Source organism: Lutzomyia longipalpis, chromosome 1 (assembly GCF_024334085.1).
Source record: "Lutzomyia longipalpis isolate SR_M1_2022 chromosome 1, ASM2433408v1".
NCBI classification, from domain to species: Eukaryota; Metazoa; Arthropoda; class Insecta; order Diptera; family Psychodidae; genus Lutzomyia; species Lutzomyia longipalpis.
The window spans coordinates 33,466,434-33,493,861 of NC_074707.1; the positions used below are offsets into that span (position 1 = coordinate 33,466,434).

At 33.8% G+C, this 27,428-nt stretch overlaps 4 protein-coding genes across 4 annotated transcripts in view; 2 read left to right on the forward strand and 2 right to left on the reverse strand.

Annotated features, from left to right (window-relative positions):
- The window catches only part of LOC129786050 (putative fatty acyl-CoA reductase CG5065), an 824,046-nt gene that overhangs the window by 614,527 nt on the left and 182,091 nt on the right, over positions 1-27,428 (reverse strand). The window lies entirely within an intron of this gene.
- Positions 163-4,231, forward strand: LOC129786080 (facilitated trehalose transporter Tret1-like). Its single transcript, XM_055820887.1, has 4 exons — positions 163-338; positions 476-839; positions 922-1,262; positions 3,421-4,231. Exons 1-4 carry the CDS (start codon positions 293-295, stop codon positions 4,062-4,064), a joined length of 1,395 nt encoding a protein of 464 aa, XP_055676862.1. The 5' UTR covers positions 163-292; the 3' UTR covers positions 4,065-4,231.
- Positions 4,403-5,862, reverse strand: LOC129786119 (Bardet-Biedl syndrome 5 protein homolog). The gene is made up of 5 exons (XM_055820942.1): positions 5,785-5,862; positions 5,579-5,727; positions 5,336-5,510; positions 5,097-5,276; positions 4,403-4,965 (listed from the first exon to the last, which is right to left on the reverse strand). The coding sequence occupies exons 1-5, from the start codon at positions 5,826-5,828 to the stop codon at positions 4,494-4,496; spliced, it is 1,020 nt and encodes a 339-aa protein (XP_055676917.1). The 5' UTR covers positions 5,829-5,862; the 3' UTR covers positions 4,403-4,493.
- LOC129785965 (26S proteasome non-ATPase regulatory subunit 1) overlaps positions 8,029-27,428 on the forward strand; it is a 74,595-nt gene continuing 55,195 nt past the window's right edge. Inside the window, exons 1-7 of the mRNA XM_055820665.1 lie at positions 8,029-8,178; positions 8,298-8,415; positions 8,495-9,544; positions 13,793-14,045; positions 14,322-14,510; positions 21,602-21,817; positions 22,041-22,105. Coding sequence (XP_055676640.1) covers positions 8,160-8,178; positions 8,298-8,415; positions 8,495-9,544; positions 13,793-14,045; positions 14,322-14,510; positions 21,602-21,817; positions 22,041-22,105 — 1,910 coding nt within the window. The 5' untranslated portion in view covers positions 8,029-8,159. The remainder of the gene's footprint in view (positions 8,179-8,297; positions 8,416-8,494; positions 9,545-13,792; positions 14,046-14,321; positions 14,511-21,601; positions 21,818-22,040; positions 22,106-27,428) is intronic.

Here is a 27,428-nt window from a genome sequence, read left to right on the forward strand (position 1 = left end):
TTCTTGTCGATTAAGTGCTATCATTTTGCAGACTTGTTGCGATTCTCCACACAACGCAACTCCTTTATCAGCTTCGCACTCTCACACGCGAGAAGGAAAAAAAGGGTAATAATTTTCTTCATCCAGCTAGTATGTATGAGATGAACCTGGCCAAAGTGAACTACTCTCATGCGACAGAGCCAGAGAATTTTAGTCGTGTCGCGATTTTCATTCAACGCAGAGAATCGCTTGTCCAGAGAGAATTTTTGCCAGAAGAGTTTGATTGTAACAAGAAAAGGGTTGGTTGTACAAAATGCTTCTCGGTGGAAAAGCTCGGCAGTTCATAGCGGCATCCAGTGGTAATAATAGATGTTCCATCCTCCACATTATGTATACACATTTTCCGCCCACCCTTGTGCTGCCACCCTTATATTTCCATGTGGATTAAATTGTGCGCGGCATGAAATGGTGTGAATTGTGATTCGAATCATTGCAGCTAACTTGGCCACGATGATGTACGGCATCTCCGTCGGATGGGTTTCGCCCTCAATTCCGCTCCTTATGTCCGAAGAGACACCCTTGCCATCGGGTCCACTAAGTAAGACGGAAGCATCGCTCATCAGTGCCCTCCTCTACATGGCTGGAATGGTCGGTTCACTCTCCTTTGGCTGGCTGGCTGATCGTATTGGGCGCAAGTGGGCACTCTTTACCGGTACCTGCCCCCACATCATTGCCTTCCTCCTCATCATCTTTGCACAGGACGTGAATTGGCTCTATGTGTCTCGTGTTTTTAGTGGTCTTGGTTGTGGGGCACTCTTTGTGGTGCTTCCGATCTACGTTTCAGAAATCTCAGAAGACAAGTACGATCCTGGTGTTCTCTTCCTGATTACTTCATCCAGAATCATCCAAAATATCCTTTTTTGTTTAAATAAATTCTTCCAGAGTTCGTGGAACACTGGGTGCCATCTTCTGCAACATGGTCTCAATAGGAATTGTCGTTGGACGTTGTCTCGGTAGCTACTTGGACTTCTATGTGGTGCCTTATGTAGTGTTGTGCCTCTTGGCTGTGTTTGTCCTCACATTCCCATTCTTCCCGGAAACACCTCAGTACCTCCTATTAAAGCGCCGGGAATCCAAAGCGGAAAAATCCCTGAAACGTTTTAGGGGTGCAAAGAGGGATGTTAATGGGAAAATGCCGGAAAAATTTGAGACGGAATTTGAAGCATTGAAGAATTCACCAACTCTCACCAATCAGAGCAACTCTGTGAGCTGGGAAGATTTTAGTGAGTATTTATTTTTTTAATATTCTTTGTGTCAGGATCTTTACTCCTCCAACAGGAATAAAGGAGTTTATTCATTTTTGGGGATTTTTATAGCTTTTATCAAAGTTTTTATGATATCATTTTGTAATAAGATAATAAGAAAAATTTTAGAGAGGATCATATAACATTCAAGTAAAGCCAAAAATTTTACTAACAAGGGAACGTTATACATTTAATAGCTTGGATTGGCTTGAAATTTTCGCCAAATATTCTTTACAATGTATAAAAACCCTGTGCCAAGGGTTTTTTCCTACAGCGCCCTAGTTTAATAGTTATAATTAATTAAATTTTCCCATATAAAATTCACTTTGGGAGAGCAAAGCGCTCGAGAGAAATGCAAGAGAGAGAACTGCGGGCGCGTCTGTGTGAGTGAGTAGTGGTAAGTAGCGAGCGCACGGTCAAAGAACTGCTCACCACTACTCACTCACACAGACGCGCCCGCAGTTCTCTCTCTTGCATTTCTCTCGAGCGCTTTGCTCTCCCAAAGTGAATTTTATATGGGAAAATTTAATTAATTATAACTATTAAACTAGGGCGCTGTAGGAAAAAACCCTTGGCACAGGGTTTTTATACATTGTAAAGAATATTTGGTGAAAATTTCAAGCCAATCCAAGCTATTAAATGTATAATGTTCCCTTGTAAGAATCTACAATATGATGATTAGAACAACAAAATGATTAAACTTCTTTAACATATTGTTAATTTTTGACAAAACTGCGCTCAAAATATTATTTTCGAGCTCGTACATTACTCACCTTTACTCAAAAAATTCTATTTCTCCTGTTTTTATCGGTTTTTATTATCCTGAATTTGATTTCGATTAGAGAAGAAATCTTCTGAAGGAAAATTTCAAGAATACTGATTAAGAATTTATTTTTCTAGTCATTTCTAAAGTCAGAATTAGCTACATTATATTCGCAAATGTCTTAAATAACTCTTTTTTTACCTAGACTTTTTCATGAATTTTTTACGATAATTCAACTCGGAATTGCCCATTGTACTTTGAGCGCATAAAAATAGCATAAAAAGTTTTTCTTTTCATAAAAGTTAAATTGATTCGGTAGAGAAATAATTTTAAAACATCCCGCACAAGACTTTAAGAAGTTTAGTAAGGAATTGACTAATTTAGCGAATTTTAAAAAAAACCTCATGAAAATTTAAAAAAAAATCTGGAAACATTTAGATTAAATTAGTATTAAAATTTTATTTAATTGAATTAAAACCTTTTAAGGAAAAATACTCAAATTGTTATCTCATTAACTGCTAAAATTTTATGGGGTAATTAGAATCATAAAAGAAAGTTTTATGGTCATTTAAAAAAAATCGTTCATAAGAACTTTTCTTCATAACAATAGTTTTTTATTTTTTTGTCGTTGCCAGAATAATTGCTACAATTTCAGACAAAAAAACTTTAATTGGATAGCACAAAATCCATTAGGTACCTATACTTTTTCTAGAATTTTATTGTAATTTAATTAAATGTATTTTGTCTGAAAAAACCTAATGATGAATGGGGGTAAACAGAAGCTGGTTTTTTAAGTAAAAATCGGAGCTAAAAACGGACAAACATATGACCGATTAAGCATTTAACTATCATTTAAGAAATTAAAAGAAATTAAGCATTAAACGTGCGTGTTTTTATGGGCAAACAATGTGAAATTTTTAGGGGAGAGTGTTGGAAATAAGCCGTTTCAAAGCATAAAAAATCATTTCTCAGTGAGATAGAAAGGATAAGAGTCAGTTTGTCTGGAGGAAAATGATTGAATAAGAAAATACTCTCATAAGAATGTTTGTGGCACCCAAACTTTGAGAATTTTAAGGAAATAAAATTAGACCGTTTCAGTTCCAGTTTCCCCTACAGATCAAGAATAGGACAAAAGAAATTTTAATTCACACTTCAAAGAAAAGCAAGAAAAGATATAAGGATTGATTATAGAAAAAGCTAGTCACATGATATTTTTAAATAGCCTTTTTATCATATGTTTAGTATGTTGAAAAACCCGAAAAACATATCAAGGTCAGATCCTTTTATTAGCAATAATGCTATCACACAAAATTAATTAATTTGTTTTTACTTCTTTTGTTTGAAAAATAAATTTAATTTCTTTTTTTTTTCTAGAACCTTACACGACGAAGAAAGCAATCTTTATAAGTCTGGTGCTTATTTCCGGGCGAAGTATCTGCGGTGTTCTTCCTCTTGACAACTACACAGCCAGCGTTCTAAGGGAGTCAGGATCGACTTGGGATGCAAACTTGGGTGCCATCATTGTGGGGCTGTTTGAGCTGCTCGGCAGTAATTTGGCCATTGTCTTCGTGGAGCGATGGGGACGTCGGACAATTCTCATTGTTTCAAGCTTAGGATCAGCCTTCTGTCTCAGCATAATGGGAGCCCTTTTCCTCCTGCGGTCTGTCGGTGTGGACATGAGCGCCTATGGATGGCTCTCCGTAGCGGCATTTTCTGGCCAAATGACCCTAGCTGCCATTGGGATTGTTGCCATACCATTTAGTGTTTCCGCTGAGATTCTCCCGCCAAAGCTGCGAGGGATTGTCTGCACGGGATTCCTCATGTTCTACTGGGTGCTAACATTTGTAATTGTTAATTTCTTCCTGCTATTTGCTGAGGTTTGCGGCATGTACACACCAATGTGGTGCTTCACGGGGTGGTGTCTCTTTGAATTCATCTTTGTCTACCTCTACCTCCCCGAAACCAAAGGGAAGAACTTTGAGGAAATTGTTTTAGCACTTCAGGGCAAAGAGACGTAGCTTTTAATTTATCTCACGAATTATGAAGTAGCGTTAGTCACGCCACAAAAAAAGCAGAATGTGAGATTTTCAAATAAGACATGTGTTACCTTATCTTTTAATAGGAATGATATAGAGAAAAAAATAAAGACTTCACGTGAATAATCTGAAGAGCATTCAGACATCCAGTTTCGCGTTTTATTGAAGAACAATTTTATATACATGTCTTCTATGGACTTAATTGCTTTTGGGCAATTCATTCAGTTACTTGGTGAGAAGAAAAACATTTTGGTGTGAAAATTTTTCACTTTATTGGGCACTTATTGGGTCATTGTTCCACCCCTAACAATTATGTCTTTATCATCATCATTTATATTTTATTTTCATTGCGTCTGAGATATGGAAAAAAATCATCTTTATTTAAGAGGACTTTCAATTGCCAGAAGATGTTCACTGGGACGGAATAATTTCCCAGAGATCCTTAATCTTAAAGCCATCCTTTAGCTTTTCCATTGCAAAGCCCAATTCTTTGCAATACGATGGTCGTCGAATTTCCCCAGTGTCTTCAGCTGAGAGATAAGCGGAGAAATTGTGATTAATTTCATTGCTTTTCCCTTCATCAATCTCTTCAATATCATCAATCGACACTTGATCCGTGTCGTGTTGTTCAAGATCAGGCTTAGGCTTGTAGTCTACGCCGAAGATTGGAGTCTCTGAGTAAACGGTATGAAGTGATGTTAGTTCCTTGAAGATTTCATGGAGTTTTTCGGGTGGATCAATACGGAATCCCAGAACATATCCTCCAGACATTTTCAGTGTCGTTATCACCAATGCTAGGCCATACTTTGAGTCACGAATTTGAATACTGGCAATCTGGATGTAGGGCAAGGACATGTTGAAGGTTTCATTGATGTTGGCAAACCTTAATTAAAAGAAAATGTAAATTAATAAAATCATAAAAGATAATTCTTTTTTTACGATAAAATAAAATTTAATAACAGCAAAACATTTTTTTCTAATAAATAAAATACGTAAATGCAATTTAAATCTCACCAAACCAGCCGAATATTAGTTATTATGAATGTTCCGAGATTTCCTTGATCACTGGAGAGATTCCAGACACCATTTAGGGAATTAAAAACTTTTTCCATGTGCAGAACATTCAGGGAACCTTCATGCAGAATAGATGATCTCAACTTCATTTCACGATAGAGTGTTGAGCCCTGATACAACCTGAAAATATACTCAATGAATTTAATAATAAATAAATTAATAAAAAAGATTTTTCATACCGATAAATGTCGAAAACTGATGAAAATTTTGATTGAGAGTTCACCAAATTTGTGAAAATAAATTCAAATCTGGAATTGCGGCTGATGCTGAGAATGTAGAGCGCCTGCGTTGTACCTCTTCCTCTGCTTGCAACAGTTTTCGTTGTCATGGTTAAAACACAAGACCAACCAACAGCTTTAAAGAAAAAAAATAAATTGAATTACAATTAGGCATTTTTAGAACTATAAAATCTTAAGACTTACATAAATTAAATTTTGTGGTGGTCACCGAGTACCAAATGATGCGCAGATTTGTAATCATAAGTCGACCAACATCTCCAATGTTTCCTTTTGTATCCTCAATGTTGCTTATGATGTCCAGGATATTCTCACCTCCACGAAGACGGTCTTGCCTGCAGGAAAATGCCCTTTTAATTAAATTGAATGAATGCATAATTTTATAAACTTACTGATTTGGAACATCGAATTTAATATCCTTGTCTTCAAAGGACATGGCGAAAATTCACAGAGAGATCCTTTTATTTTTCTTTCCTTATTGAACAAATTAATAATAATAGGTGCATGCGCAATTGAGGAAAAAATGTTACAACCGTTGCAATTTTTCTTTGAAAACTTCAATTATGATTTTTTGAATTGATTTAGAATTTTTTAAACGCTCAGAAAATTTTCAGAAGCTCAGTAGGTTAATGGTTAGAGTATTCGGATTACATTCAAGAGATCTTCGGTTCGAGTACAACCAGAGGATGCTCATTTTTCGATCAATTTTATTATCAATTCAATCCATTTTTTAAAATTAATTTGCTTCGCTTTTTGATTCATTTTTAGGCCGATTTGATTAATTTCAACATAAAGATCATTTTTTGGAAGAATTCGAATCATTTCTTCCATGTGGACCAATTTTATGGAAAACCTCGAAAACATTATTATTTATTTAACCCATTTTTTAGCTGTGATTCTTTCTTAAAAGAAGCACAGCTTCTGTGTACACTCAAAAATGCAAAGTCGTCAGATCGGGCTCAAACTCGGGATGAGCACGAATTAGAGTCCCCACATTCCAAAAAACGTATGCGCCAAAAATCTTTCCGGCCGGCCGTCCGTCCGTCCGTCCGTCCGTCCGGCCGGAATATAAAGCTATATTGCAAGAGAACGGTAATAGATAGAGACTTGCGGTCAACGGCAAAGTTCATATATCGGGTGGAAGACATACGATTATGAAGTCAAATCCACCCCCCCCACCCCTTCGTCCGCCATTTTGAATAACCTAAAAATTTTTTTTCGCTATATCTCAGCCCCTGTAATAGCTAAAAATCTGAAATTTTGATATGTTGTAGAGGCCATCAAGACCTTTCCAACGATACCTCATTTTCGAAAATCGGCCAAGCCGTTTAGCCAATATGGCCGCCACAATTTTTCATCGAAAATCGGTCATAACTTGAGAACGGCTTGACCGATTTTGATCAACTCGGGCTCAAATGAAAGATATTAACGAGCCCTACAACTGCTCGGAACATCGCAAGTTCAAAAAATGACCGCAAGTGGCGCTAAAATCGAAAACAAAATTTTCAATGTGTTTTCGATGAATATCTCGAGCACCGCTTTATAGAATTGCTTGATATTTTGATATGTTATAGTTGACTATAGTATCTATCAGCATGCCAAAAATGAAGAAAATCTATGTAGCCGTTCCGGAGATATCGCGTTTTAAAGTTAACATGTCATATCTTGAGTTACATAAGTCCAACGCCCCGCGAAGCGGGGCGTTTTATATATACACATATAAAATAAAATAATATATATATAAATGCATAGATATATACATTATATATACATATAAAAATGCAAAGATAAATATATATAAACTGCAAAGATAAAAATTAAATATAGCATGGATGGAACAGTATAAAGCGAAAGAACGGTAAGTAAAACTTACGGGCTGTGATTCTTTCTTTGTCAGTGAAATGTGAAATTGACAGAAAATTGAGGATGGGCAAATTTTGAGGAAGGCTTTCTCGCGTACCGAATCACAGCCAACGCCCACTATTAAGGCTTCTCACAAATTATCTGCGCGTTGGCTGTGATTCGGTGCGCGAGAAAGCCTTCCTCAAAATTTGCCCATCCTCAATTTTCTGTCAATTTCACATTTCACTGACAAAGAAAGAATCACAGCCCGTAAGTTTTACTTACCGTTCTTTTTTTTATCAGCATAAGGATCATATCCTTATTTTTGAGGCACTGTAATCCGATTAAAAATTAATCAATTTCTTATTTTTCATGTGTTTCGAAAACTATTTTCACAAGTTTTTATCAATTTCAGTACAGTAGATTTTTAGCAATAAATAAAATCATAAAAATAACGAAAATAACTAAATGAAAATGGATCAATTTTTGATGGAAAAAGTCTTTAATTTTAATTAAACAAAAAATAGATAAAAAGAAAAATGAAATTAAGAAATAAACTTAAAGCATTTATCTCTCTATAGAACAAGAATGGGTTAAAAAGAATAATCATAGGTAATCAATTCTTTTAAAAATTCTGAAGAATTTCGTTAAGAATATAAACTGAAAATGCTTAATTTTTTTTAAATTTTGAATTAGGGGAATTAGGGTAGTAGTCGCAAAAGGGTCGCGAGATGGTTACAAAATGTCGACAAAAAGTGCTTTCACAAAGTTGCAAACCCCCTGACTTTACGCGGCGATTGTTGACAGCTACTTTTCCGAAAGAAGAAGCAAAGACAAAGTGTTGTGGAGTGATAAAAATTGTGAATTAATTCTCAATAATCAGTAAATTTGTCGTTTTTGAAGAAGTTTTGAGCAAAATAGCGAGATGAATATCACGTCTGCTGGTAAGTTGGAGGATTTTTGAGAATTTCATCTCAAAGTGTCGAGTCATGTCGGTCTTTGAGGTTATGGCTGTGATGTAAACAATGAATGTTCACTAATCACGGGGACCCCTTCCTTTCAGCTGGGATTATCTCCCTTCTGGATGAGCCAATCTTCGAGTTAAAGGTGTTTGCTCTGAAGAAATTGGACGTGATTGTTGATGAGTTCTGGCCGGAGATTTCGGAGGCAATTGAGAAGATGTGAGTCACCTTCGTGTAGAAAGTTTCCGGAGGTGATAGTTCCTGATTGATAATTTTTATTTTTTATTTCGTCATTTAGTGAAATTCTCCATGAGGACAAGGGATTCAATCAACATGATTTGGCTGCACTCGTTGCATCGAAAGTTTACTACCATCTGGGATCGTTTGAGGATGCCCTCACCTATGCTCTGGGAGCTGGTGGGCTGTTTGATGTTAATGCTCGCAATGAGTATGTGGACACAATTGTGGCCAAGTGTATTGATTTCTACATTCAGCAGCGTGTGGCATTGATTGAGAATCCCACTGAGGCGAAACCCATTGATTCTCGCCTCGAAGCGATTGTTAATCGCATGATCCAGCGATGCCTGGATGATGGGCAGTATCGTCAGGCATTGGGAATTGCCCTGGAGACACGCAGAATGGATATTTTCAAGTCATCCATCATGCAGTCTGATGATATTCCCGGAATGCTTTCGTACGCTTTCCAGGTGGCAATGAGTCTCATTCAGAATCGTGCTTTCCGGAACACAGTGCTGCGTGCCCTTGTTGAGCTCTACTGCAACTTGGGCGTTCCGGACTACGTGAGCATGTGTCAGTGCTTGATTTTCCTCGAAGATCCACTCACTGTGGCGGAAATTCTCGATAAATTGACCAAGGAAGGGGGTCAGAATGTTCTAATGGCCTACCAGATTGCCTTTGATCTGTACGAATCTGCCACACAGCAATTCCTTGGAGAAGTCCTGCAGGCTCTCAAGACAACTGCCCCAATCCCCAGTGCTCTACCGACGAATTTCAAACCACAAGGGCTCAATCCACCTGCGGGGACAGCCACGGAGGAGAAGAGCGAATCGAAAACTGATGAAGATGGGGATGTAGCTGTTGAGAGGACAATTGAGAGCCTCAATGACACCGAGAAGGAACACCAGTCAAATATTGAAAAGCTCACCAATATTCTCTCTGGCGAAATTTCAATTGATCTCCAACTGCAATTTCTCATTCGGAGCAATCATGCCGATTTACAAATCCTCCGGGCAACAAAAGAAGCAGTTCGTGTCTCAATTTGCCACACTGCTACCGTCATTGCGAATGCCTTTATGCATAGTGGCACAACAAGCGATCAATTCCTCAGGTAAGTTTGCATTTTCCATTCTAAAGGGGTACTGTGGGAGGGTTTTCTGTGTATGAAGGAGAGAGTATTCAACAACAAATTGAAATCGTGACAAATTTCCCATAATTCCAATTGATTTTATTTACAAAGGGGTTGTTTTCTTAAGTATCACAATATGTACGAAAGAGTCGGTTAAATTTCTTCAGTGTGGTGGGGGGCTCCTCTGCTGAATACGCATGGGGTTTAAAATCAATTTCATTCATTGAAATACCTGTATGAGTTTTAATTAAAGGCAAGATGAGAAATTATGGATACCGCTGTGCTGTGTAACGAAGGTAACCTCTTTTGCCGAGTCATAGTTTAATCGCAATTTTTGCCAACCCTTCAGCAAAAGCACTAAAACCCCAATAAAACACCTTCGGTCCTTTTTCCATTTCCTCTATCTCTTTTTTCCTATAGATTACACCAAAATATAAAATTCAATAATAGAGTACAAAGTTTGGATTATTTTACTTTTTTTTCTGTAGTGAAATGGAATATTATTCGCAATCATAAACTACATTAAATGTTTTTTTTTGTAATAAATATTTTAAGTAATTTCTCCAAAGGTAAAATGTTATTTTCCCCATAAAAGTTTAATTTATAAAACAACATACGTGTAATTGCTCCATTAGCAACATCAATATTTTAATGGTTTGAAAATTTTCCATCAAACGATAAACTTCTACAGAGAACTTTAAAGGAAAACTTTGTGTTTGTGAATTGTTTCCGTATGCTTTAATAAATTTAGCACTTGAAGTAATTACCCGAGACAATGTTAAGATTATTATTCTATAGTTCACCTTTAAGTGGGTACCTTTTGAAAAGTTTTCATGCATACCGCAAAGTTCTTGAGATTTTCAATCTTACAAAAATGCTCATTCAATTCTTTGATTGGCTTTTTACTCATTTTTTAATCTGTGCTAATGGTGCTATACATTTGAAAGTCAATCATAACGCGTCCAGTTATAAGAGTTGGTGTCCCACAACGTGTAGAAGTTTGTTTATGCGTTGTAATGCGATTTGTGAGCAGAATTAGTGGACAAAATTGATTTTTTGTGAAATTTCGCAATTTGATGGATAAAAATGGTTATATCTCTGGTTCTATAAGACCTACAGAAATTTCTTGACTATTTTTGGAAAGGTATTAAAACAGGCTATAAATTGACATAAAATTCAATAATTTTCAAGGTCACCTCCAAAACACAAAATGGCGGATTTTTGTTTTCCAAAATCAGTTTTTGGCATTTTTCGTCTTGAAGGAATCATTTTAGAAGTTTATGATGTTCTAGAAAGATGTAGAGTTTTGCAAAACCTTTAATTTGATACTAAGATGAGCAAAATCGGTCAAGCGGTTCAAGAGATATAGCTCTTAGAACTTTTCAAATTCAAGAATTTTTCAAATGGCTATATCTTCTAAACGGCGACATAGATTTTCTTCATTTTCGGACTGGTGAAAGATATTAAGTCAGGCTACAACATATAAAAATTTAAAAGATTTGCCTAATGGGGATTCGGAGATATTGCCCCTTAAAATTATGCAATTTTTGTTTTTGATTTTAGCGCCTCTTGCGGTCATTTTTGGAACTTGAAATGTTTTAGACAGTTGTAGGACTTCTTGAAACCTTTCATTTGATACCAAGATGATCAAAATCGGTCAAGCCGTTCTCGAGTTATATTGAAAAAACACTTTTTGCTTTAGGCCGCCATATTTACTAAACCGCTTAACCGATTTTCAAGTATGAATTATCGATGAAAACGTCTCACTGAGCTCTATAACATAATAAAATTTCAGACCTCTAGCTATAAGGGAAGTGGTTGACGGTATTTCAAAATGGCGGATGGCGGCCATCTTGGATTTTGAAAATACGAAAAAATGAAAATTTACACCCACATTTCTATAGAAAACTTCAAACCGGAAGTCTCTATCTGCTACCGTTCTCGAGCTATAAGGCAAAGTTTGGGCGACCGGCCGGCAGGACGGCCGGCAGGCCGGCCGGAACAAAAATTTTCCACCACCAGTTTTGGAATGTGGGTTGTCTGAAACGTGCTCATACCAAGTTTGAGCCCGATCTGAGGTGGTCGGAAAATCCGACGATTACAATACTTGGTGTTGGCCACGAAGTGGAACACCAACTAATTTGAGAAAAATTTTTGTTTATTATTCCATATGCCTTTTCGCTTGGATTTGAGAATTTTGGATATTTTTGTCGTGTTATTTACCTTTCTTGAACATTGTTTCTAATATTTTTTTTGGGCAATAAAGCTAATAACATTTTTTCTCAGTTTCATACAATTTTCTCCACATTTGTGGATACTTTATCTAAAATAAAGTGAATAATGACTTGTCTAGGTGTCCTAAATAATCGTGAAAGGGAGAAAAATGGAAAAATGTGGGTTTTTATCAGCCAAATTTGTGAAAATTGTTAAATTCTGACATAAAAACAATTATTCCCTGAACAATTTTGAAATGATTCAAGTGAGATTCCATCAATCAGGTAGAATTTCATGCCTCAGGATTGACCTTCCGTATGCAGATGATCTATAAGTAGGTAACAACAGCCACAGAAAGTGATTTGTGTGGTGGAAAACTAAAAAAAAATGCTAGGAAAAAATTAGCTAGGAATGAATGTTTTCGTTTTTCACATTTTCACATTTTTGATCGATAAATGATCCAAAGGTTTCTCTTTTTTACCCTAACTGGTACTCAGGACATTTTAGCTGGGCCCTTTGTATTTTTTCAGGGAGAAAATGTCCCTAAATATTTAGAAAATTGAGCAAAAAAAAAGTTTAAAAAAAATTTTCAGCTCGAGAACAAATATGAAGAATAGGACAAAAGATTCGAAATTCACAAGTCAGAGTAAAAAGATATAAAAAAAAGAAAAAAAATTAAAAACATCTTAAACATGCGATAGAGAGAAAAAATGTTAGAATCCTGATTTTTTCCAGATTTCCAATGTATAGCACCATTAATTACTATTAACCCTTGGAGGATTTTGCTGGCCAAAGTGACCAATTCAACTTTTATCAATCGCCACAGAACTGTTATATTTAATATTTCGTTATAAATTCTACATCTGTGTATACTTAGGGAAGTTTCATTACTTCAAGATCGTCGAAAGAAAACTTGGAAAAATATTTTCTTTTAAGAGAAAATAAGGTCAAACTTTTGAGGTTTGAAACTTTGATCCTTCAAGTGTTAATCACTTCAATTGAAATCTTTTACTTTAAATTATTTTTAAGATTTCAAAAACGATTTTCTAAAGATTTCTGGTTTATTAAGACGTTCAAAAATACTTTGGTATTCTTATGAAAGACACGAAAGGGTCAAAGAAACTTTCAAAACAATATTTGACACTTCATTGCAGCTCCCCAATGGAATTTGCTAATTGCACCTTAATAGTTTAAAGATTTATGGAGTTAACTTTAAAAGTTTTCAGAAGGTTTATGTCTTTTTGTTTAATCATTGCTGGATTAAATATGCATTTCTCCCAGGAGAGTGCAAATGAATGCAATCCATTTTCTTGCATTGTGAAAGGAAATCCTCAAAGTCCTACAAAGTGGATTTGTATTTATATTTACATACTTAAGTTGAGTGGGAATAAAATAAACAGGGTTGTATTGATTTAAATAACCATACTAATCCCAATTCTATTGAGTCTCTAAATAGAATTTTAGATTGAATTTATCAATAAGAAAAAAAAAACTTAAAAGACCCTTTAAGTTTTTTTTTTGGGAAAGAGATTCAAAATAAAACTTCTCTATAATAAACTAAAAGTCCTCTAAAGTTTCAACAGGAAAGTTTGGGCTGAAAAAAAAAGGATTGAGAAGCAAATCTGCTTATGTAGGTATAGAAAAAAAAGAGCTACATGGATGAAGCTATGAAACGATATCCATTTATCGGGATAGATATCCTACATAGTATGGAGTTTATAAAAGAAAAGTTTAGTAGAGCAATAATTGGAAATAAATAGTGGGAGAGCTGGTAGATTCTCATCAGAGGGGTGTATGGCATCATGTCGATATCTTCTATGGCATGCATTTCCACCGAGGGCTACGCTATTCACCGTATATTAGGTCGTCGTATGTATGCGGTACATGTTGGACGCGAATGTAGATTAAATATTTGAAAAGAATTATCAATTACTGTAATGCTCCTTGGGGGTATGTTGGTAATTAAATGGTGGATTTTTTTTTATAATCCTCCCTCGTGTAATAATATCATTTCAGAGATAATCTAGAGTGGCTGGCTCGTGCAACAAATTGGGCTAAATTAACAGCCACTGCCTCACTTGGTGTTATCCATCGAGGTCATGAGCAGGAGTCCTTGGCGCTAATGCAGAGTTATTTGCCGAAAGAAGCTGGCCCTAGTTCGGGATATTCGGAAGGTGGTGGCTTGTATGCCTTGGGCCTCATTCATGCGAATCACGGAGAAAATATCATTGATTATCTTTTACAACAGCTGAAGGATGCCAAGAATGAGGTAAAAAAAAAACTAAAATTAACTTGATACATTCTGATGTGTGTCTTATGTAGGTTTTTGGGAAGAAGAAGATGGTGGTTTGGGGAGGGAGGGATGGGGGGGAGAGTAGTGCGAAGGAACATAAGGAATGTAAGAGGATAAAATTGTCGAGGCGGGATGGTACGGCAAAATTCCAATGCGAACCGGAATTTTTTCCGTTAAATGCTTACAAATGTAAACTCATTTAGTTTTTTTTTGTTCTTACTCTCTTGGTGTTATGTTAAATTTTTTTTAAAGAATGTTCGTCACGGAGGATGTCTTGGCTTGGGATTGGCAGCCATGGGAACGCATAGGCATGATGTGTATGAACAATTGAAATTCAATTTGTACCAAGATGACGCCATTACTGGTGAAGCAGCTGGAATTGCAATGGGGATGGTGATGCTGGGATCCAAGAATGTTGCAGCCATTGAAGATATGGTGGCGGTAAGTTTACTTTCTTTTTTTTATATTCTTATTCTTTGTTCTTCATCTCAAAAATCAAACAAAATTGAGTATATAAACCCTTTCCACACACATTGGAAATATCCTTTTATTTTTCGCATATCATTTATCATAGTGTTCTATATATTCCAACACATTCTGTGCTCCGTCAATATTATGTTACGATTTATCATGCAGATATATTCTGACGTTAAGTTGAAATATTTTTGAGGCAATGGTGCGTCTATATTTATAAAAGAAAAAAGGCGTTGAGTGATATAAAATACATCCGGCTTATGGAAATTGAGATTCGTATGTTTTGACTCTCAATATTTCGTTTTATATTCTCCGGGAAAAAGAAAATGTGAAAGCTAAAGCTGCAATATGGGTTAACCGCCTGAGAAAGAGGATATCCTCTAGTTTGTGAACTCGTACATGTGATGCATCCTCATTTAATTTTAGGGAAGAACTTATTTAATTAATTCCCCGGAGAACCACATTGAACGTATTTTATTAACTCAGTTCCGATGAAACTTTACTGACATACCAAAGAAATAATTTAATTATAATTCGTAAATTAATCACTTTTATTGATATCTCATTGGTTCTATCTTTTTCTTTGTTGAAAAAATCTACAGCACTGATTTTAATAAAAATTTCTAGGAAAAGCCTATATGAATGACAAAAATAATTTAATAATTGAGTTCATTTTTTTAAATGTTTTTTTTTTTGTTTTTTTAACGTAGAATGGTAAATTAAAATTAACCAAAATATGCCCAAGAATTTTTTTCTCAATTTTCCTGAAGTTTAATTTCAAGATTGTTTAGAAAATTCAATCTTCAGCCAAAATTCTTGAAATTTCGTAAAAAATAATTCTAAACTTCTTCATTAAACTGAATCCGAGGGAAGTTCAATTTTGAAATAGGAAATGGGTCTCTCATTAGCAATGTGTGGAGTAAAGGTAAAAAATTGTATAACAATAAAATAAAAATGATATCAAGATTAAGAAGTGGGCATTGCCTAGACAAAGAATTTCTCCATCTAATAAAAGTGGAAGAAAATAACCTTTGCACCACATAGTAAAGTGGAAGACAGTGAGCATTTAATTCTTAAGTGGAAAAATTAATTCATTCATTAATTCAAAACATGAATGATCGAACACACCTGGATTTGCTAAATTACATAAAAGAAACAAAAGTTAAATTATAAAACTTTGAGATACTTTTGACTATTCCTTTGGGATAGTCTGTTCTCGAAAAGTGAAAAAGTGAGATTAGTCATAAAGTGAAAACATTGAAATTAATAAAATAATTTAACGAAATTAGTTTAGTGAAAAAAATATGGTGCAATTTGGCTATAATGGATCCGAAAAGAATCCAAAAACCGTAAAAATTTAAAATGGAGAAGAAGAAGAAACTGAAACCATTTGAATTTTTTGAAAATAGTTTTTTTTTGTTTTTTTGTGCACGAAAAGTCAGCAGAGAAATTTTCCGACAATGTGGGCTAAAAAAAAAGAAATAAAATAAATAAAAGAATTCCAAGAACCATGGCAAATTATTGCAATTCTTTTTAATCTTATTATTAATCTATATAATAAAGAAAGGTCTGTTTGTTGGTGAACGTCGTTCCGACTTTTCTATACAAATCCACACCGTTTGTTCGATCGCGATGAAATTTGGTACAGAGGCCCCTTATAACAGGCGGTTTCAGATGGCCGCATTCATTTTCCCCCCAAAGCCCCCCTTCAGGTAGCCCCCATAGAGATTTCATGCAGTTTTTGCAAATTTTAGAATTTGGCGCCTAAAGTGTTGTATGAAAATGATTTCTTCCCTTTGCAAATATTTTTCTTTTGGGTTCGATGAGAGCTTCCCATCTATATAATAAAGAAAGGTCTGTTTGTTGGTGAACGTCGTTCCGACTTTTCTATACAAATCCACACCGTTTGTCCGATCTTTCTTTTGGGATTGATAAGTGGCGGCCCTAATCTACTTATAAACCATCACATTTTCTTTCTGTCTAATATTTGCGCGAAGCGCAACAGATCCCCGCGAAGCGGGGCGAGGTAAATTGGAGCGAAGCGACAATTTACCTCGTTATCAATAATAATAAAAATACAGCCTTAATTAATAATATAGTTCTTCGCCTCTTTTTATTGATAAAATTTATCAATCTAAAATTTATTGATAAAGTTTCCAATGTGAACGATTTATTAGAATCACGATGATATATCTAATTTCGCACAAACACAATAGCTGTGTAATCAATAAACATTGTTATTCGCAGCTAAAAGGGGAAAAGAGGAAAAGTTATATATGTGGTGTGAGATGGTAAATCAGTTAAAAAAGAAAAGCTGAAAAAATTTTTATATAGATATAATGGCCAAATAAGTCTTATTGAATTTTGGTATACTTGCGTAACGTATTTTGTTGTGAAAAATCATTTTTCATATTATATTTTCTATCGATCAGAAATTTAAGCCACGTTCTTTTTGAATTTGTTGTTGTTGACACCATAGAAAAATTCCTTTCTTTTTACACACGATAAAATATTAAAGTGTCTACCTTTGAATGTGTGTACACAGGGGCACGGAAGGGATAGGTATGTATTTGTGCAAAAACGAGACGAGATTTCACTATGTGCTGAGGGATAAAACGTTTTGGGATTTTTTTCTGAGGGTGGTATACGTTACATTATATTGAATGAAAAAATATATCCAACGGGCACGTGCTTTCCGTGATTCCTCTGCACCAGGTGTAAAAGTGGCAATTTAAGTTGAGGGCGAAAGTGCTTTTCCAAGCTCTCTACATACTATGTTATTGGGAGAATCAAAGATTTGGACTTTTGAACTTGTACGCCTCCCACATTGTGTTGTCATTTAATCTTCCTCCTTGTGCAAAAGATTACATTTTCCTCCTAATTTTTCTTCTCCGCCCATATCGTTTCCCTCTTGTATACTATACGTATCGCTAAAGTTGGCGTCTGTTTAATTTATTTTCATATCTAAAGTCTTTTTGATAATATATAGTTTCTTGTGGGGTAATAAATGGCGATGTCAAAGACGTAGATAGACAGACGAGGAAGAAGCAAAAAAAAATAAAAATACGACTATTGAAGGTAAAAAGGGCAACTGTATAAGGAAATGGGGAGACATTATAGATACTTTCTCTGCATTTTTTACAAATGTAGCATGTATCATTGATGTATATGGTGTTTACGTACATTTTTATATAAATATATATGTATGTGGGGTAGAATTTCTATTTGGAAAAGAGAAAGTTCATAAATAAACTATCTTTTGATGTACGTACACACAGTGTGGTGTAGTGGCACATCTTGTTTGCTTTTATTTTTTTTTATACATTTCATGAGATGAAATCTGATTGATTTTTTGACTATATTGCCACAATATAATTTTGGCTTTTAAATTTACAATTCTCAAACAGAATATCAAGTACCTACATTTTGATTTTATTTCTCAATTTTATTGATTCCGAAGGACAATTTTATTTTAGAATTCTTGGGATTTGATTGCAGAATATGTTTAATTTTATAGCATTTCTCAGGTCATCCGAAGACACCTTTTCCCATAGATAAGATATGTTTAGTACTTTCACATTCAATTTTCAATAAAAGCAACTTGAAGGTTATTTATATTGGCCTGTGTGTCACTTACAGTTCAGTCTTGAATGTCTCCGGTCAAGGGGAGTTCATCTGAATGAAATTATTCGATTCTTCGGATATATTCTGTTTATTGAACAATATTCGGATGATTCGCCAAATAAATCAAAATATTGATTTTTAGTCCTAAAATGGCTGTTTGAGAAGCAGAAGCCTAAAAAATAATTAACCCTTTCGCGTTTTTTGGGTCATTCGCTGACCCAAACGTGAAACATTTTATTTTTCTAATTTTGTTATGAATTTAATTCTAATTATCAATTTACAAATGTATCAAATTCACGCAAAAGATATATATCGAGAAGATATATATCGCAGATAAATATCGTGATAAAAAGAGCTCATGTTTCAAGAATGTTTCACGTGGACGCAAAAAGGTATAAATTTATGCCAAAAAGTAGTTTTAAGTCTATAAATGAGTAAATTCAAGTCGAAAAATGACTAAATTCAAACCGAAAAATTTTATTTGGCTTTCAGTTCTAAAAAGTCATAGATTTGGGAGAAAAAACCCAAAAGAAATTAATTAAACTAAAAAGGGATTAAATTCGAGCCTAAAAAGGACTAAATTCTAGCCTACAAATAAGTAAATTCAAGCTGAAAGGTTCTAAATTCAAAGCGAAGGAGTCCTGAATTCTTTTTTGGGTTTAGAATTATTTGATTTTTAGTAATTCGCCAAAAAACCAAAATATTCAACAGATAAACACCCCTTGTCTCTGGTCGATTTACGAGTTAAAAATAAAATACAAGAACGAATTTGCATTTAAATAAAATATATTTTATGTCAAGAATAAAAAAGAAAATATTTCGTTTGAAGTAGTTTAGAGCTTTTTAATTAATGAGTCATTTAAGTTTGTCCATCATTAGATTTCTAATAATACTTTCCTTAAAGCTCAAGGTCCTTTAGGCAAATCCAAGTTTGTCTTCAAGAAATTACGGGTGCGGATTATCGTGCGATGACGACAAAGTTATCAAACATTTAGCCATTGTCATTTACATAATATTAATGCAAAATTTTCTTCAAAGTATGATACCTATATCAAACTTTAAATGTCCGCCCCATCGAGCTCCATTAATTTCTGCCAACATCTTCAAAAGTCTCCAACATGAAAATCACAATCAATTTCATCCAGTGATGGATGTATGCAAAAAAAATGTGGAGATGTGATAGCAAATAAAAGTCTCTGTGTGTCAGGAAGTTTATAGAGATGAAAGTAAACAACGAAATTCCTTATTAAAGATGAACACGGCGGGTGTGAAGATGAAAAAGAAGTGTGTGTGCGGGAAAATAGAAGAAGAAAAACTTCTTAAGTTTGTATGTATATATGTTATTTATTGAATTATTTTTGATCTTTCCATCACCTTCTGTCAGAATATATCTCTTGTTGGCGGTTAAAGATGGGGAAAAAGTGTCACCTATCTCTGAGGCAGGACTTACATGAAAAAAAGAAAGTTATATTTGTCAAGTTATACAAGTAAAATATTTATCTTATAGACGTAGATTGTATACATATCATGGGTATTTTTATAAGAAGTTTTGCTTCTGTTATTCGCCCATTGATTCCAATGTCCCCAAATTACTGGATTCTCTTGTCTCTTCGTGTATGGATAAAAATGGTGAGGGATGCCAGATTATCCAGTGTGCCACCGTAATTCCCAGTGGATGACCTTTATACTATTTTTATTGTACAAGAGTATCATGTGAATGGTGGCGTATTTCTACATGGGAATGCTAAATTCGGGATTATTTATATTGAAACACACAATTTATTGGACTTGGTTGAGTGCGTATATTTGTCGGCTTGACCACTTTTTCCCGGCGAGAAAATGGAAAAAGGGGTTTTGTGGATGCTGGGTTCCCAATATATATATTGTTTATATGTGTACACATGCATAAGTACATTATACGTATATTCTAACCGATATCAACACACTACAATCGGGTATAAGGGGGGAGACCACATAATAAATTGTGATTTATTGAGGAGCTTTAACTATTTTCTTATTACAAGAAGGCAAAGTTAATTCTGCGAGTGATCACACTACTACGCAATGGGTAGATGGCTTTTAATCCACCTTTAATACTTAACTACGTTAAATCAACAAGAACTAGGAGTAATTTCTTTATATTTGTGCGGTGAAATGTAACCGCAATGAACTTTATTAGAGTATACCGAATAAGTATAGTATTTTTCTTGCTTATTTTTGAATTACAGCAGACACTCTAGAAGTTTTATTAGAGAAAGAAATAAACATTATTGCATCGTGTACGCTGAGTGAGGGATGTTGAGAAAATTTCAATTTTATATTTTTCATTTTATTTTTACGTTGGTGGTTGCAGCTGATTAACTATTTCTGAAAAATGTTGTGGTGGAAAAAAATTAAATTTCAATCATATAAAATCCATGAAATGAATTGCTGAGTAACCCCACACATATAGCAACTACGTGGAATGCGAGGGGGTTATATTGAGGTTTAAGAGATTTGCAAGTTGACGAGGGAAAATATGTATTTACGTACATAGCAATCAACATCACTTACATACATATGTTGGTACATAATATGCGGAGCTTTTAGAAATGAAAAGAGTAAACATTTTGTGAATTAAGCGCAAAAAAAAATAGAAATAGAATCGATTGAAAAAGTCAAATAAATCTGTTATTTTTGGAGTCTTTTTTTACGAAAATAAACTACAAACGAAATATTCATGGGAAATGAAATTTGTATAATAACACTTTCGCGTCCATTTAAATGAATTTAATTACTTTTCCAATTTGGAAATACGTTAAGTTTACGTAGAAACGTTTTGACTCCGTAATGTCCTTTGAGAGCATTGAGAATGTTTCAATATAATGGAAACATTTGAACATTGAAACAGTGTTCATATGTTTCAAAGATAGAAACATTGAAACATGCTCTATTTTTATCAAGATATTTATTCTATGCACGCTCTCAGAGAACATTTAACAGTTTGAACGTCTTCAGTGGCTTCATTTACGTGAATTCAAAGAATTTCTAACTTTGAAAAATTATTAAATTAATTACAATTCGAAAAAAATAAATGTTTCAGGTTTGGGTCTGTCTACGTATGATCCAAAGAACGTGAAAGGGTTGAATTCAAATTTGAGAATTATTGAATATTAAGTGACGTATACCTTGATAAATTGTTTAATATTTTGTAATTATTTTTAGTATATTTCCATGATTCAGTCATACATTGAATATTTTATCAATTGAATATAGAGCGCAGAATGGTTAAAAATAACAGAAAAATGATGAGACATTGTGTGTAAAATTTTATTTTAGTTTTTTTTTCTCACTGAATGAATTTCAATGGACCTGAATAATTCTGTTACTTTTATTCTACTTTCTTCTTTCTTTCTTTTCTTCTCCATATATGTCCCTCATTCAATGGAAATTAGTATGCACAAGAAACGCAACATGAAAAAATCCTCAGAGGATTAGCCGTTGGTGTTGCTTTTACAATGTATGCTCGTTTGGAAGAGGCAGATCCTCTTGTCACGAGCCTCTCAACAGATAAGGATCCAGTGCTTCGTCGTTCCGGAATGTATACCTTGGCGATGGCATATTGTGGTACAGGAAGCAATAAAGCGATAAGGAAGCTACTACATGTTGCTGTAAGTTTCAAGTTTTTACACTTTAAAGCTCTTCTTTTTTTTTCTTTCCTTCTCTGTGTCATGCTATGTGATATTATCGCATACATGTATATAGAATAAAAGCACCTGTGAAGAAAATTTGCCTCAAATTGTTAATTGTGGTGAATTATTATTCATAAGGATCCTCTGTGAAATTTGAATTAATATATAATGTAAAATTTAAGACTTCAAATTAAATTTTAAGGTGTCAGACGTCAATGATGATGTACGACGGGCTGCTGTTACATCCATTGGATTCCTCCTATTCCGGTGAGTCAATTGTTTCTTCTTTTTTCTTTTTTTGCTTTAGTTCTTCTCAAAATATCGGATTGGTCTAAAATAAGGGAAAGGTCACATTATTTCGAATTTCATTTGGTGACCTTTTCTATTTGCGATAAATTACATTTATAGATTCATGGATAAATTTTGAGTAAGAATTTTCCGATAGACATCTCATCAGAAAATGTGTGGGAGTATATTATGAAGTTAGTGTTGTATATATCACTTGTAAGGGTGCGTGGGACTTTATGAATAGTTACAAAATGGCACATAGGCGCTTTACTCGAAAATTTTCGTGCGTGACATAAGACGATATGTCAAGCTGTATGAGGCATTGTCCTTTCAAGTTCCTTTAACAAAAGATATGCCGTGTTTTTGACTATTTTTGTGATTTGTGTAAATTTAGTGTACCTTTTCCTCTCTAAATATTTTCCCTTTGATTGACATTGGTGGTGGTGTTGTGTACATAGAGTGTGGAATAATTAAGCACCGAACGTATTAATAATTTCTTTGGGTGTTTTTTTCTCTCTTCTCTACTTAATTCCACAATTCCCACGGAAGAAAGAACATTACATTTTATTATGTTGTATCTCTTTCATGAATTCATTTTCATATCGATTTCTAGTTTAATTTCGTAAATCCATTGAGATGGAAATGTTTCAAACGATAAATCTGCAAAATGTCTTTGGAGAAAGAGAGAAACGTGCTCTGAATGAAAAATCGCCTTACTACTCTTGATTAGGATCTTAGGTTTTTTTTTTGCCTTAATAATGAGGCTCGTTTGTCATAAATATTACTTCTTAGGAAGAGGAAAAAAACCTTAATTGTTTGGTATTGTTTGTGTGAAGATTTACAATTTTTTTTATATTCTTGACTTTATTATTTGTAAAAGGAAAAAAATATTATTTTGACTTCCTTGCAATTAATTTTGTATTGACAGGAAAGGATTCAAGTCCATTTGGGTGAATTAGTTTTAGCATTAAGCTATTAATAACTTCATTAAATTCATAACAGTGGATTATGTTTGAAGGGATTATGTTTATCGGCTTAAAGGTAGTTTATTATTTTTATGTTACCGCATCAATTATAAATTTTCAATTAACATTAATACCTCATTTAAATTCATAAATAATAAAATTATATAACTCTGAATGCTATGCATTTACAATGTACTTTATTATTGATGTTTTTTTCTGAACATTTGTTTGAAATTTATTTATAGTCACCTCGTAATTACTACCTATCCATACATATCACGCAAAAAGTGTGAATATTAGTTGGTGTTCCACTTCGTGGCCAACACCAAGTATTGTAATCGTCGGAAAAACCGACCACCTCAGATCGGACTCAAACTTGGTATGAGCACGTTTTAGACATCCCACATTACGAAAATGGTGGTGGAAAATTTTTGATACGGCCGGCCGTCCTGCCGGTGGTACAAACTTTACCTTATAACTCGAGAACAGTAAGACATAGAGACTTCCGGTTTGAAGTTTTCTATAGAAATGTGGGTGTAAAATTTCATTTTTTAGTATTTTCAAATTCCAAAATGGCCCCCGTCCGCCATTTTGGAATACCGTCAACCACTTACCTTATAGCTAGAGGTCATAGCTACGTTTTCATCAACAATTCATACTTGAAAATCGGTCAAGCGGTTTAGCAAATGTGGCGGCCTAAAGCAAAAAGTGTTTTTTTTTTAGATATCTCGAGAACGGCTTGACCGATTTTGACCATCTTGGTATCAAATGAAATGTATTGAGAAGCCCTACAACTGTCTAGAACATTCCAAGTTCCAAAAACATCCGCAAGAGGCGCTAAATACAAAAACAAAAATTGCCTAACTTTAAGGGGCAATATCTCCGAATCCCCATTAGACAAATCTTTTAAATTTTGATATGTTGTAGCCTGACTAAATATCTTTCACCATATTCCAAAAATGAAGAAAATCTATGTCGCCGTTTAGAAGATATAGCCATTTGAAAAATTCTTGAATTTGAAAAGTTCTAAGAGTCATATCTCCTGCTCTGCTTGTCCGATTTTGCTCAACTTGGTATCAAATTAAAGGTTTTGCAATTATCTACAACTTTCTAGAACATCAGAAATCTTTAGAACTATTCCTTCAGGATAAAAAATGCGAAAAACTGTTTTCGTAAAACAAAAGTCCGCCATTTTGTATTTTAGAGGTGACCTTGATAATCACTGAGATATATATCAAATTATAGCTTGTTTCAATACCTTTCCAAAAATAGTCAAGAAACTATATAGAACCAGAGATATGACCATTTTTATCCATTAAATTACTGAATTTCACAAAAAATCAACTTTGCCTTCTAATACCACTCACAAATTAAATTACAACGCATTAACAAACTTCTACACGTTGTGGGACACCAACTCTTATAACTGAACGCATTATGATTGACTTTTTTGTTTTATTTTTTTTGCATTTTTTAATGAAATTTCTCATTACAACGTAATATAAAAAATCTGATAATTTAACATTTAATTATATTATGTAAAAAAAAACATCCTGGTCTGTGGTTTATTAGTATAGTCCCCACGCTTTTTAAATTCTCAAAAATTGACTCTATTCGCACTGGATGATGATTTATTTTTTAACACATTGAAAATCAATGAAAGAGTTATACGGATGTTTTATTTTTTAAGTGTGGTTATTTCAATTTTTGTAGAGTTTGCTTTTCAATTAAAATTCATTTTTAAATCTATGTTCAGAGAAAAACTGTTTTTTTTCACATTTCAATGTGGAAAAATAAATTCGAAAACTTTTAACAGGGGAGAAATGTAGTTTGAGCGACATTTTTTTTTCTTTGTGGACAAAATAAAAATTAACAACCTTCCTTCACTACACATAAACAACAAAATATATAATTATAACATATAACGGGATGATTGTTCAAACCGCGAACACTTTGGGAGTTTTTTTTTTCATTACAATAAAAGATTTTGCAAATAGGTAAATAGGACAAAAAAGTTCCTCTAACAGCATCCCCTTAATTGTGCAGAATTCATTAATTTAATTCTTTAGAAAGAATAAATGAATATATCGTGTGAAAAAGGTCCGATTTGCGCGCCATCCTTCGCTATCGTAAAATTTTCTCTGTTCACAGATAATATATGTATATATATAGTACATACCGTCAAGTATATAGCATGGTGCTGGTCTAAAATTTCTATACAGCCACAGGCACCTCGCGAAGGCTCTCTCTTCTATCCGTTTTAAATTGCCAATTGGTATTACTTTTGTCTTTAAATCACGCTTGGGTGATTAATGGGCAAAGTGCTGTTACTCCCGTTAATTAGAAAATCGATATCTTTTAAATTGTTCCACTTTAAAAAGGACTTGAAACATTCAAGCCACGTGCCATGTGCGGGTGTTGTTGTGGAAGTTAAGTGAAATAGTTTTAATTTTAGATGCATAATACTATGATATGTGTATGAAGTTAATTGGTTATGTCAGGAACTTTAATTGACTAAACCACTAAATCGGTTGAATAATTCTATGTATGTACCTTACATGTATATTGTGTCATTGGTTAACCTCTGTGAGGTTGCAATTTAAACTTTCTCTGTTTCTCAATTAAGCTCGATTTTCTCTTCAAAACAACACGAAAAATAACAATTTATTCCAAGAAAAAAAATGTTTTTAACTTGAGGTCTATGTGATGGGCTAAATTTTTGCATGATGAAGAGTTAATCGAAGCAACTTATAGTGAGTTCTAAGGCTGTTAAGAATTAATTTGATGATGATTTGCAGATTTTTTCGAATAATGATTCTCTTCTTCCCATTTGCCTTTTTTCCCACATTTTCTTATCCATTCCTTTCCGCCAGAGTATCGTTTAAGATGTCTAAATTAGGCACAAATGAATATTGTTCCATCGTTGCCAAAGTCTTTTCCACTGTTTACACCACCATTGGGGGGTGCGAGTACGACTCACGAGTAATTGGAACAATAACTTTCCTCATTTCAGTCATTGGAATTACAATTATCGTAATTTTATATACCCCACCTAAATGGTTTTCTCTTACAAAACAAAAATTTCTTCATCACCATAAGATTCAGAGGGTTTAACACATAACTTTAATATGCTTGTATTTTAATTTTGAAAGCATGACATACATATATACATTTCTATTATACAAATGATTCAGATTTAAAGAGATAACGAGATGAAGAGAAATAATTTGAATGAGATTTTGAAGTTTTCTTTAATTTCCTTCACCGATTTCCTTTAAATTCAATTCCGTAAAAATTAAAAGTGTGTAAAAGGGTTAATGCAGAATTACTGTCAACCTCATTTTCATAAATATAATTGTATATATGGATACAACGTGAGAGAGTCGTGTATTCAAGTCTAAAAATTCGTAGCAAAAAAGCCCATGCTAGAGGAAAAAAATGACGAAAAGTTTCGGAACAGAACTCTCGGACACCCAAATACAATTAGTAAAGCTATGTAGTGTATACTATATACAAGTATGTAGTTATATTTGTATATATTTACCCAATAACATTTCCTTCTTTTAGTCTGGAAAAGTTCCAACAATTTTTAACAATAAATATATTGTTGCAATATGAATTTTCCAGGAGGAAAATGTAATAAAAAGAGGCATTGTTTTACAAAAATATTTGAAACTTTCTTCATGTCTTGTGGGGAATATCATTGTGGAAAATTCCTTCATTGAAAGATGAAAAATTGAAGGTTGATTTTTATCATTTTTTTTTTTGGTCTTGACAAAATGTTTATAGTGGTGGAAGTAATTTTTTATTCAATTGATTACATTTTCACCAACTGTGAGTTGTAATTTATCATTTTATGCTTTTACGTTCTTTCATTCCATCCTTTCTAAACGGAAACTTATTATGTACCTTACTGTGTAATAAAACATAGGGGATATTCCGGTTATTCCACAAGCGGGAGAAAATTCATCTTTTCCTGTGTGGTGGAAAAAAGGCACATAATATAGGTAGCAAAGTGTATATCGAGTGATGGTTTAGTTGATGCTATTTTATGTGGAAATAACTTGTAAACGACTTTATACTACAAATCTATACTTCTCATTTGACATAGTATCGAAGAATCCATTACACACATGAATGAGCATTAACTTTTCACAACTTTAATGGCATGAAATATATTATTTATGAATGCATTAGACTTTCATGTGAATCATGTTGAAAGTGAGTACATAAATTTAAGTGGAGGACAAAATCTCAATTCATCTACATATATTTTTTTGAAGTCTGTTTGACGTGTGAAAGTTTTTTTTTTGAAAAATGTGAAGAAAAAAAGAAGA